General features: G+C 36.2%; 1 protein-coding gene and 2 long non-coding RNA genes across 3 annotated transcripts; all 3 read left to right on the forward strand.

Annotated features, from left to right (window-relative positions):
• The first annotated feature begins 548 nt into the window (after window positions 1-548).
• Window positions 549-4,149, forward strand: LOC114385962. The gene is made up of 8 exons (XM_028345987.1): window positions 549-651; window positions 883-944; window positions 1,988-2,200; window positions 2,664-2,898; window positions 3,018-3,198; window positions 3,347-3,554; window positions 3,639-3,892; window positions 3,975-4,149. The coding sequence occupies exons 1-8, from the start codon at window positions 549-551 to the stop codon at window positions 4,144-4,146; spliced, it is 1,428 nt and encodes a 475-aa protein (XP_028201788.1). The 3' UTR covers window positions 4,147-4,149.
• A 282-nt stretch (window positions 4,150-4,431) lies between these two features.
• LOC114387147 lies at window positions 4,432-4,936 on the forward strand. The gene is made up of 3 exons (XR_003661246.1): window positions 4,432-4,487; window positions 4,579-4,674; window positions 4,752-4,936. It is a non-coding gene; the product is annotated as an uncharacterized LOC114387147 (long non-coding RNA).
• Window positions 4,937-5,084: 148 nt separating this feature from the next.
• Window positions 5,085-5,704, forward strand: LOC114387149. Its single transcript, XR_003661247.1, has 3 exons — window positions 5,085-5,259; window positions 5,329-5,418; window positions 5,619-5,704. It is a non-coding gene; the product is annotated as an uncharacterized LOC114387149 (long non-coding RNA).
• The last annotated feature ends 7,963 nt before the right edge of the window (window positions 5,705-13,667 follow it).

The following is a 13,667-nucleotide window of genomic DNA, read 5'->3' on the forward strand; positions in this document are numbered from 1 at the left end:
ATCTCCCTTCTCAAGCCTTTGATTGTCTATGTTAACTTCTTGCCTCTGATACTGTATAACTCTTCAACATGCCATTGCAGCAATTATTTACCAGGCACATACATTTTTAATTACAATTCCTTTAATTGTATAAGGATACAAAAATAAAACACGTGTAGCTGAATGGAAAATAAAAAATGAAGGAAGCATGAGACTGTCAAAATATTATGTTTATACATAATATGTTTATATATGATAGCATGAGACTGTCAAAATAAGTAAAGGAAGCATGTACTTTAATGTATTATTTTTTTAAATCATTAGGCCTTAGTCTTAGCTTGTTTTCATTTGGCTTTATGGCTACTGCATAAGGAATGAGACACAGTCATATGAGTTCTTTGTCTGATTTGACAGTAGAGGATATGAACATATATATGGGTGCTTTATTGTGATATTATTCAATATATCAGTTTTTTTAATGTTCTGCCACTGCTATATCTAGTAGTATCTATTTTCATATCTAGGATGCCTTGAGGGTGTATTCTGATTTGGGGTTCAGCCGCAACTTGATGGACTTCATGGTTACACTAAGGAGCCTGAATTTCTTAGAGATGTTGATGGGACGGAACATAGTTCTAATTCAGCTGAACAAGTATCTGGTAGCTCCAGCAGGTTTGGGAGTGGAAGATATTCCACATTTTAGGTCAGAGTGAGACTACTTCGAAACAGGATGGGGTTTCTGCTTCGAATTCGAAGAATTTTAATTCTGTTGCTACTAAGCTTATCTGGTTTGAAGTTAATTGCTGAGACATTTGATTGGAGTCATGATGCCTAGGCTTGTGAACTTTTCCTTGCTTGCAAAATGTGTAGATTTGTTGTTAGTGCATTATTTGTGGATTTCAGATTCATTTTTAGGAAGTTTTTGGATTGAAGGGCACATTGCTTCTTGGTTGAATAACCTGTTTGTACATAGCTGAAATAAAATTTTCAATACTAGCACTACTGGTCCTTTTTTTTGCAATTCTATTACCAGCTTTTGGTTTTTTTATGTGTCAATTTCTTGGCTTATTTTACCTAAGATTTTGAATTAATTTAAGACATGTTTCTTCGGAGATAATTAGGCACCAAACGTAAATACCTCTTACAGCATACATTCAGACCTTTTTTGTCGCCTTGTGAGAGATAAATACCTCTTCATATTTTATTAAATTTGTAATAAAAGGTAGGTATTCTTCTATTTTAAACACTTTGACTATATTTTGTTTCTTCTTCTATCACATCATATAGTTATTATATTTATATTTTTTAACCATGTATCTCAATATTTAATTAGATGTTAGGTGTTAAATAGGTGGTATGATGTCCACAAATTAATTATAATGCATAGTTGGTAATTTGTGATAACAACATCAGCATAAAGGTAATTTGTGATTGAACCATGAAATTCTAGCACCCAAATTTTGGAAAACAGCAAATACTATCTGCATAGTTGGAAGATGAATTCACTAATCACCTGCACCGACTTTTCTTTTGTTTTATTAGTGAATAATCTGCGTATGCCATAAGTTTTGATTATTACTCTGTTGTTTTAACTACTGTGCAGAAAACATGAGAAATCAATGTTTTAGTAATGATTTCAAATTACTTAAGAATTATCAATGTACATGGATTATCAATAACATCATTGATAAAAACTCAAATTGTGCGAAGGCTGAAGCATGTTCTTAACAAACCATGAAAGAAGTTTTTCTAGGAATTCATACTTTAAGGCAATAACTGTTATTAGTGAGTGTCACAATATTTTTTTCATTTATTATTTGTTCAATTTGGATATTAAATTTGATGGCTGTGACTGCATGGTAAACTTACATTATATGCTGATTGGATGCTTTTGCTTTACTTGGGGTATTATGGCAGAACATTGTCATTAAATTGTTGATTGCTAGTATTGTATAATGATATACATTTGGCTGCCTTTTTCCACAAATTTTGACACCTGGTTATGTAGGCAAAGTTTGATATCGCAGAAGCTACGAAGGTGAAGACGAAGGTTATGTCAACAGTAGCGACGAGATGGCGGCAATTTAAGTCCACATTGACTAGCAAATTTGTGTTTGCTAAGACTGAAGGTCAACAAACACAGGATGTTGTGACAAAATATGGACTAGATCCTGAAGCGTGGAAACAATTTGAAGAAACCCGCTTGACACCTAACTGGGAGGTTAGTTGAATCTATTTATGGTAACTTCAAATGAATATTTTTTTGCCAATTTGATTATTTTAATTTCAAAAAAATCTCCGCAATTATGTATGTCACATTACAGGGTATTAGGAAACGAGCACAATCAATTCAAAAACACAACGACTGCCCTCACGTACTTTCACGTGGGGGATATGATTTGCTTGAGAAGAAATTGTTAGACCAGAAACGAAAAAGGATACAAGAGGAAGCATTGTTGAGTGAAAATCCAGCAAGTGTTGATGAACCCCATCCCCAATAAAAAGGCATGTTAAGTGGAAGGTTGCTCGGACCAGGGCTGTTGGCAATATGACATCTGACTCTGCACAGGAAATTGCAGATAAAATAGTAAGTTCACCAATATGTTGCAATGTTCATATGTTTAAGTATTTTGTAATGAAAATGACTGCACGTTGTGTATTTTTGTGTCACTTGTTTTGTGTAGGACTCCTTAGAAGAGCAGGTAACGCAGGGTTCGTTTGTACCCCATGGTCGGCAAGACATACTGAACACTGCCATTGGACGACCTGACCATGGGGGTCGCGTTCGGGCAGCAGGCTCAGGTGTCACTATTACTCAGTACTACGGAAGGGCATCAAGGACATGCAGCAGCTCGTCCACGTCCATCAGCCAACAACAACTAGATGAAGTTGTTGCAAGGCTTAGGGAAGACATGACTGGCCAGATTAGGGAAGAATTGAGGACTCAAATTAAGGAAGAATTGAGGACTCAGCTAGAAGAGGAAAATAAAAGGAGCTTGGAAATAATGACCAATGCATTGAAAGAGGCTATTAAAAAGAGTTGTCAAATAAAGGATCCCAAGAGGCACTCCAAATTCAGCCGGACATACAACAACTAGGTGCGCGTGTCAGCACACAGGGAAGTAATGCTGTTACCAATGCGCAGGCTTCACAAGAACATGATGCTGATGCCATACCATTGATGGGACTGTTTGTGCAGCGTAACGATGGTACACAAAGGTTTGTAGAAATATTACCTTACTTACAATTGAATCGGAGTTTTGTTTTTTCTTGCAGCTGTAATTGTTGGGTTTGGTTTGTGTTTTGTTCATGGTTTAGTTTTTGTTTTATATGCACTAAAAAAAGCTTTGTTTATGGTTCATTTAAGGTTGGTGGCCATGGGGAAAATAATGGAGGGGGATTCAATCATACACACAGTGGCATATGCAGATGATGTTGTCAGGGTAAGTGTAGAAACAGTTATTGATCCTGAGGCTGAGGTCCCCTATGCCACCTCAGAAATACAATATGTGAAGCAGGCCGTCAATACATTTGTAGCTTGGCCCACACACCTTGTGAAAGCTGTATTAGATGAGGTAACATGTTTCATTTGACATACGTAAAGTAAAACATTCATAGATTACAGTACAAATACTCACCCACTTTCATTAACCATGTAGCATCCACAACGTATTCCACACAACGAGGATGCACATGTGCCGAAGCCGGCTAATGTGAACGCAGATGATCCGTTGCGTGAATTGATGAAGTACAGTTTCGATCTTTACGACAAGCCACTTCAAATCAGCTTTGATGGGAGATTTCTTGGAATTGTAGATGCATCTACATCGATATTCATCACATATTCAGATGTTATTGAAATAATAGCAGGAGACAAAAGTCTGAACATATCTGTCATACAATTATGGTTAATGTAAGTGAATTCCTTCATATAACTCATTCCTCATTCATTCAATATCATGATCCACTACAATACTTTCAAATCATGTGAATAGGTATATTCATGAGTGGAGTCAGATATTCAGTCAAGGTTTCATGTATGCATTCCTTGAGCCACAGTCGTTGGTTTGTTCAAAGGATAGACGCAGCGAATGCGAACAATATCTTGAAAGATGGCTTAAGGAATCTGACCGAGAGGTGTACATTGGACCTTACTTCCATCAGTAAGTGCTATTTAACAAACATACTTCAAATGATGTTTGGGTGTATACGTATCTAATGTGAATGACATGCAGGGAACATTGGCAACTCATAATTTTGTGTCCTAGGCAACATGTTGTTTGGTTCTGTTCTTTGCGTAGGAAACCTGATATGCATATCAAAGCTACAATTAATAGGTTATCTCATACCATATAACTTTTTGCAAGCCTTCTTTAATGGTCATTATTGATTGACATTTTGTTGTATATGCGTTGATGTGGTTTTTTAAAAGCAGTGTAATGACAAAATTAAAGAAGACCTTGTCTCCTGAAACTAAGGCAGTTGCACCAAAGTGGATTGAAGTAAAGGTAAGTCAGCTATGTACCATGTGTTAGTGTTGTCTAGTTAAGTCATGAACTTATGTAATGTATACGATGTTCAAATGTTTTCCATATGTAGAGTCACGTTCAAACCGGCTGTTATGAATGTGGATATTACATAATGCATTGGATCTGGAACATCATAGCCAGCGACATAAAGAGTGATTGGTCCATGGTATGCATAAACTTCAGTACAATTGGAACTGAATTTTTATATTTGCAGTACTAACTTACAATTATGAATACTTGCAGTGGTTTGCTAATGACACACCGTTGGACATCGGCATCATCACCACAATTCGAAAGAAATGGGCAACATTTTTTTTAAAGACAGCAATAAGTCAAAACGGCTAATGATGGCGTTGGAGTATTTTTTTCCCTGTATTTGAGACAATTGTTATGTTATTTGACACAGCGGTTATTTTATTTTCGGTCATGCTACTAATATTCTATTCTTAGTATTACCTTCTCAATTTCATATAATTGTAGTAATATATTGTCTTTACCCCCTTCTACTGCATTGCATCTGCATTTGATTACCACAACAACAATTTAGTGCAGCTATAGTACCACCAAGCTTGCCACTGCAGCAGTTAAGTGAACAAATGAAGTGTCCACAGTCATTGGATGGTTGCTTGGTAGAGGTACATGCTAATAACTAATAAGATTTCCTGTGCAGGGTATCATTGTTTTTGCATGACTGATGGCTACCTTGGGGCTGGAGATTTTGGTTGAATCTGCCTCAAGTGTTATTTTGAAGGTAATTGAGATAATCTTTTGTTGTTGTTTGTTTATTATATACCTAAATTTGGGTTTATCATTTGAGCAGATGATATTATCATTTGACCTTGCTTTTGCTTTGATTCCGCTCCTAAAGTTCAGTAGCAGCAAAGTGACTAGCAGCACAAGCATTGAAGAGGTGTGTTTCCTCCTTGTTTGTGGATTCATGAACTATAAGTTAATACATGAAACTGAAAAATGTTCTAGTTATAAAATTTGATTAGCTAGGCTTACATGAATTGTTGAATTGATCAGCTAGGCATACATTATATCAACTATTAGTGTCATTTTTTCAGTCTAATAATATTTTGGTTGATATTATCATTATTATGATTAAAGAGATTGCAGGGATTCCAAGGGAAGGGGACCAGGGGATGAAAAATATGATTAAAGAGAGTTCTTGAGGAGTTTGTCACATGCTCAGGTAATTAGTGCTAAAGCAGTTGGGTGAAATTCTCATATTTTGAATGCTGCATGCAATTAATATCGTCATTTGATGAAATGCAGAATCTTCCTGACTGGTTTAGTGCATGTTTCATTGATTGCATAAGATGTAAAATATTATTAATCAAGAGGAGTCTTGCTTAATTGACTTCAGTGTTGAGCGTGCTGCATTTGTCTTATGTACTAGTTCATTCATTTATTTAATTTTAGTTGACAACTTCTGGAATGGTGATATCAAAATATAACCTATGAAAGAGGATAATCTTGTCAGCTAATTGTTGAGTGGTTTATTTTTTTGTTTTGTCTTTTATGTTGCATTTGATGACTTTGTTTCTTTTCTTGTAGGGAAGTGGAAGATTTTGCACGAAGGTTAAATTTTGCTTGGCCTGAAAGGATGCAAATTTGATCTTTGGCCCAACACAGAAGACTAGTAACAATTTCTATGAATAGCAATGGTTCAACGCAGTTGTATATAGGTATGTTCTATCTATCTTCTCAATATTCGCGGTGAACCCTACTTGCTGCCTTGTTTTCTATCAGAAGCATCATTAAATTTTGTTGACATGCACATGACTGGAATCAACTAGTTATAAGTTACTTCATCACTCTCATGCATTTCATTCATCACATACAACACTCTCTCCAAAGTTCAAATTAAGACTGAGGGGTGAGAAAGAGACAATTAATATGGGTGCCGGTCTACTTGCAATTGGTTCTTGTGCAATTGGTCTATGCAGTGATGAACATTACTTAAATGCTTGCAATAGAATCTGGAATGAGCCCTCTTGTCCTTGTTGCTTATCGACAACTCTTTGCTACTGTGTCCATTGCTCCCTTTGCTTATTGGCTCAAGTGGTAATTATATATATATATACCCTATCTGGTTTTGTTTTATTTTCATATATATAAACAATGCATGCATGAAAGGCTTTGATGAACTTTGAACCACCTATATATCCCTTTTCTTTTGGTTGATGCATGATTGTGTTATTTATCCTTTAAATGTATTTATATATGTTTGCTGTATATAAATGTAGCTTTGTTTTTGAAATTTGAATGGTATAACCCAAATTTTGTGAGCAGGCAAAATACTTCAACGACGGTCCTTATGAAAACCCGTCTTTATAGCCTTATTTACCAACAACGACGGGTGCTCCAGCCACCGTCGTTGAAACCTCAAACAACAATGACGGTGTACACACCACCGACGTTGACATACTACCAAACAACGTCGGTGGTGAGACCGCCACCGATGTTGACAGGAAACAAAACAAATACGGGTGTTATTGGTACCCGACGCTGATATGGACAACAACAACGACGAGTCTTGCGAACCCGACGTTGAAATGAACCAAAACAACGACGGGTTGTCTAATATGTGCGTCGTTGAATCCTTTTTTATAACGTCTATTCTTTTATAGCCACTGACGTTGTATTCTTGCATTACAAAGACGGGTCCTAGGATGACCGATGTTGTTGTTGTCGACATACAACGACATCTGGAACAAAGACGGTGTGGGGCCCGTCGTAGATACCGCTTTTCAACCGATGTAGAAGCTTCTTTTTGTAGTTGTGATAATAGCATAAACAAGTGTGGTCTTGCCTTAAAAGATGGCAGTTAAGAAATTGGAATAGCACACTTCAAGGTGATCCCTTTTAACAAAGAAAAATTGAAAGGTTAATTTATTCCTTTCAGTTAAATTGAATTATTTCTGTTTACCTATTGCACAGTGACACTTACTTTTGTCAACCTTCCTCTTAGTGTCTCAATGGCATTTTCAAATGCTTTAATAATACAACCTGTTTTGTTGTATTTTTGGGGTAATTTTCAACTCTTTGCAATATTGTTCCTAAATATTTTTAGGAGTTATTGTATGAATTTATCATGTCCTTTGAAACTAATCAATTTGTTTAGGTGAGGTAAAATTTCTTTTCAATATCATTATTACAAGATTCTACTAGATAATACATGTGCTTGTAGCATTTAATATAATTACCTCAGGCTAACCATTCTTTTCATTAAACTTCTTTACTTGAAGTATTCATCTTATCGTGTCTTTTAAGACTTCTCATGGTTACTTCTATTAGTCCAGTGTCAATGACTTGCTATAAATGCCTTTAAATTGATCAGTCGTTAGCTTTACATATGTGGTTTTCATTTCTGCTTCAATTTTACATTCTCATAAGACTTGATCTAGGGATAAGTTTTGTGATTGCATCAGTGGTTTTAATCTAGAATTGTCTTTAGGAACCATTGCATTAGTGAAGTTGAAACCATTGCTGCTTATTAAACTGTATATCACATGACACCAGTTTGTGCTTGGTGCAAATAAATAATAAGTCTTCATATTGTTGAATATGCACTTTCACTATGCCACCTACACATGATCAGAATACAAGATAGAAATGAAGAATATGTACTTAGTTGATCTTCTCCATCTCTTTTTTCTGCATGATATATGATGATTAGACCTATCAATAGTGGAAAATAGAAATATATTCATTCCAGTATATACAACCTCTGTACATACTATTTTTTTTTCCATTTAATTAGACTACTTTGTAGCTAAAATACGCATTTTGCTTATTCTAAGTTTGAGTTGTTGCGAGAAAGAAACATGGTACAATTTCGGTCTCGCTAGGATTCCTCTTGCGAAGTTCTTCATGGTGCATTTTTAGGGTTCTTTGCTCTACTTTTAACTAAAAACTTTGGAATTTTATGTTGCAGGTAAAGATCTAGAGAGGCTTCTAAAAGAGACCATAGGTAATATTTGTAGCTAAAATACACTTTTTTTTTTTACTTCAATTTATTACGCTATCCTATTAAAGTTATTCTAATGTAGCTTTTACCATCGTAGCATGGTAGTTTCTATGAGCTTATTTTTTTGGCTATTTGGAAAATTGTAACTTTGCTTTAGCCATTATATAACTGATTTAATTAGACCGAATTCAGATTTCACTTTAGTTTCAATATGATTTTCTTTCACACAACTTGCTCATACTCGTTGGTCCAGTTTTCTTTATATAATATTTTCAGAGAATTAATTAATATAAAGGACCATGAAGTATGAATAATAAAAATTAAGAATACAAATATCTGAATTCAGAATTTGGTGTCTTCTTATAGCAGAAAAGGGATATCTTCAAAGGAATTGAGGAGGATTGGCATTCTATTGGTGGATCCACTATTAAAAAATGACAATTTTATGATGCACATTCTAAGACGGTTATGGAGAACCGTCTTAGAATGTGACGAGGTGGTAATTTTGTAATTAAGAGAGTGAAATTTGTTTTACGACGCACATTCTAAGACGGTTATAACGAACCATCTTAGAATGTGACGCGGAAGTAATTTTGTAATTAGAGGGAAAAAACCACAATGGTTTTTCATGATAACTGTTATCATTTTAATTTCCTCTAATTATAAAATTGTCACCGCATCCCCTTTGAAATCCCTATCTAGCTAATTCGTCCCTCACCTCTGTTGTGCCCTTCGTCACCTTCTCTCCATCGTCCACTCTTGAATGACTATCATTCATGCCCTCCCTCGGTCAAATCGTGTAATCACTTGTGGTGGTGGCCTGACCCCATTCGTCTACTTAGACGCCGTGGAACGTGTGTCGCACCGTCATCATGTGCTGCCATCGTCATACAAGTACCTTAAGCTATATATGTGTTTCTTATTTGGTTCTTCTTCTGTATACCTTGAGCTGCTAGCTTTGGGCTTTTGTTTTTAGTGTGTAATGAATGTCATTTTGTGCATGATTTTATTGTATTTGGTTGTTGTTCTCAACAATTGTTACCCTACCTATTGGATCAAGTGGCCTCAAAATAATTAAGAAGGAGGGGTTGAATTAATTATTCCTAAACCTTTACTAATTAAAAATTTACTCTTCTAAGGCTTTTACTTATGTTGTTAAGAGAATAAGGAGTAGAAGACAAACTTAACCAAAAGTAAAAGCGGAAATTAAAATGCACAACGGAAAGTAAAAGAGTAGGGAAGAAGGAGACAAACACACAAGAGTTTTTATACTGGTTCGACAACAACCCGTGTCTACATCCAGTCCCCAAGCGACCTGCAGTTCTTGAGATTTCTTTCAACCTTGTAAAAATCCTTTTACAAGCAAAGATCCACAAGGGATATACCCTCCCTTGTTCTCTTTGAAACCCTAGTGAATGTACCCTCCATCACTAGAACTGATCCACAAGAGATGTACCCTCTCTTGTTCTCAGACAAACCCAAGTAGATGTACCCTCTACTTGTACCCCAAAGGATGTATCCTCCAATGTGTTAAGACAAAGATCTCAGGCGATTAAACCTTTGATACTTTGTGAATGGGGATACAAAAGAATTCTCAGGCGGTTAGTCCTTCGAACACTTTTGTATAAGGGAATGGGAAGAATCAAAAGAATTCTCAGACTGTGTCGTTTTGAATTCTTTGACAAGGGAGAAGGGAGACACAAAAGAATTCAGGTGGTTAGTCCTTCGTTCTTTTGGAAAAGGGAGAAAAGAGACACAAAAAGAATTCAGGCGGTTAGTCCTTGGTGAATTCTTTTTGACAAAGGGAGAAGAAATGAAAAGAATGAATAGCACAAGTTTTCGAGGTTCAGAAAACCAGAAAACTTTGGAAAGCTTTTGGCACAAAGAAGAAGAAAAAGTTCAAAGAGATTCAAGGCTTGTAAAGGATTGTATAAGATTGATTGGAAAAGTATATTGAAAAGCAAATCAAAGCCTTGTTTTTATAGACTCTTCATGTCTGGCCAAGAGGACCATTTAGAAGAGTTATAACTTTTAGAAAAACTTAAAACCAATTTGAAAAAGTCAAAAACCTTTTGAAGAGTTACATCTTTTGATTTATTTAGAAACAATCACTGGTAATCGATTACCAAATCAGTATAATCGATTACACAAGACTTTTATGTGAAAGGATGTGACTCTTCACATTTGAATTTGAATTTCAACATTCAAAGGCACTGGTAATCGATTACCAAAACATAGTAATCGATTACAGCTTTTTGAAATTAATTGGAATGTTGTAAATTCAGTCTGAAAACTTTTTCAAATCCATTTTGCTACTGGTAATTGATTACAATAATCTGGTAATCGATTACCAGAGAGTAAAAACTCTTTGGTAAACATGTTTTGAGAAAAATCCATGTGCTACTCAGTTTTTGAAAAAACCTTTTCATACTTATATTGATTAAGCTTTTTCTTGATTCTTGAATCTTGAACCTTGATCTCTTGAATCTTGATTCTTGATTCTTGAATTCAACTTTCCTCTTGAGTCTTGAAGTGTTCTTGATTCTATCTTGAACATCTTGAACTCATTCTTTGGTTGGCCTTTGAGCTTTTTGTCATCACCTTTGTCATCATCTTTTGTTATTGTAACGGCCCGCCTCATCGCTACAGTATCCAGGCTCTAATATTCGATAATTTCAATTTTTTTTCTTTTTATAAAAGGAACTCCCTTAATTTTTGCTTATGAAAATAGAAGTGATTTTGTTACAACATAAATTCATCCAACAACACGCCATTACTTAAGTGAATATGCATAATTACATAGAAACAATAATTTGGTACATGTCATACACATAACGAAAATTAAATATGTTCATATATATAATTAAAATTCCAGTTTTACATCTTTAACTCAACAAAATAAAACTTAAAAACCAACTACGGAGGAGTTGATTACAAAACACAACTCTCTCCCAAAATAACGTCAACGTCATCACGTCGGCTCGGCGGCTCCTCACCAGAATCTTACTCCCTACACCCTGCCACTGTCATTCTGCTCCCACGAACAAGGTTCGTGATCATCACAGGTATCAACCACACGATACAAAATTGCAAGGGTGAGTTTATTATAAAAGAACCAATACCAATTTCAAATAACCACAATTAGCAAGGAACATAGGCAAACATGATAAGCATACACAACAATCATTATTCAACACTCATATCCAACAAATATTCATCATTCACATCCAACAATTACTCATCATCCATCCATGGATCCAATCAAGACTGCATAGAATGATGCATGCACCTGACTCAACACTCAGATGCAATGTGGTACGTACCAACAACAACCAAATCTTAGGAAATAGCCTAAGCATGTCCACACGACACTCTCACTTAGGGAACTGTGCTGAGTTTGTCGAGACCACCCGGTTGTGCATGTAACAGCCCCCCTCCCATAGGTGATCAGCCTGGGAGCCCAAAGGTGTTCCCTACCAGGTGACAAGCCCCTTAGTACAAAGTACACTTGGCCACAGTTACTCTATTTCCTGTGTCGTATGAGCTAAGATCACGGCCAAAAGTAAGTGCCAAAGACCATGGACCAATTAAAGCGCCTAAGCATCCCCTCAGAAATGCTTAGATTCTCTAACCATGCTAGTTACCCATGTCTGGGCCATCCGACAAGGTCAGTGCACTCTACCCCCCATGACATACACTCCATACGACGTATGATCGTGGCCAAAAGCTAGTGCCAAAGACCCTGGAAGGTCAGTGCACAGTGCCCCCCACGAACATACACAACATGCACATGCCAATGCATTTCCAACATTAATCAACATTCCATTTCCATGTCATTCACAACATAAATATCATCTCATCTCAATGACGTCATCAACAACAACAACAACCTCATTTCATATTCACATATTCATCAATAATAACAATTCATGTTGACATGGTCTTTATTAACAACGTCATCTCAAATCAATATCATCAAATTATCATTATCATCACATATCAATTAAAATCCTCAATAGCAACATCAACAACAATTCAAACAAACACAACAATATCATTTCCACACGCACGGTCTTCAAACAACACATTTCAAACAACCAAAACAATATCATTCATCACAATACATACATACATGCATACATATATATATATATCGCATCCCATTAGTTAAAACGTAATTTTCTTTGAAGAAAAATCAGCATGCAACAGGGACAGGCAGATATCCTCATATAGCTAGGTTCCCTGACCCTAACTATGGTGTTAAAACGGTAAATTTTATAATAAACTTCCCTTACCTATCATGAGCTACCCCGCGGATTCCTCGTCGTGTCACTTGAAGATTCCTTTTTGTCCTTGATCATCGATTCCACACAAGCCTCTACCATGTCAAAACGAAGGAGACTTAGTATGGATTTCAGAAAACAAAGCTAGTAACAGTGCTCTGGGTCAAACACCCACATCACTACATGAAAGAGCTGAGAGCATTTCGGGTTTTACAAAGGAACGCCATTTGGAAATTCCGACCACGCCAATGTGACCGGGGTTCAGTGTAGGTTACGAAAATAACATGCATTTCATGAAAGGATAACGTTTACAAAGTCTCTTTCTTTAAGGTTTTTCAAAGGAAGCATAAGACATGCAATGGCGGTTCCAAAGTCAGAAAAGATGCAAAGACAAGATGAAACTAACAAGAAACAAACACAGAACCATGGTTATCTCGAAAGAAAATGAAATGTCAGATTAGGGTTTTCGCTCTCTACTGGAACCGCAAGCCAAGTTGGAAGATTTCGCTTCGGTTGAAGGGTTCCTCTCAGTGTGGGTTTTCAATGGAGAACAATGATGGTTTGTGGTGGCTAATGGTGGTTGTGGGTGATGGAGAAAGTTCTTGGAACTTTAGAAATGGCTTTGGAAGAAAGAAAGAAGAAGAAATGGCGTTTTTCCTAAGCTACACGAAAGCAAAGGCTGAAATGCTTAAATAAGAGATGCTCTCAGGAACGGAATCTTCTAGCACACTCCAAACATCTTCTCAAAGATCCCAACGGTCAGATTATGGAAAAGTGTCTTGTGAAGTTGCAAACCAAATTTCGAGACGATCCAACGGTTAACGAAGGCTGGGCAGCGTTTTTACCGAGGCAGCTTCATGTAGCTTTCTCTAGAAGCTTCATTAAGAGGCTTCCTCCAAA

Source organism: Glycine soja, chromosome 15 (assembly GCF_004193775.1).
Source record: "Glycine soja cultivar W05 chromosome 15, ASM419377v2, whole genome shotgun sequence".
Classification (NCBI taxonomy): Eukaryota; Viridiplantae; Streptophyta; class Magnoliopsida; order Fabales; family Fabaceae; genus Glycine; species Glycine soja.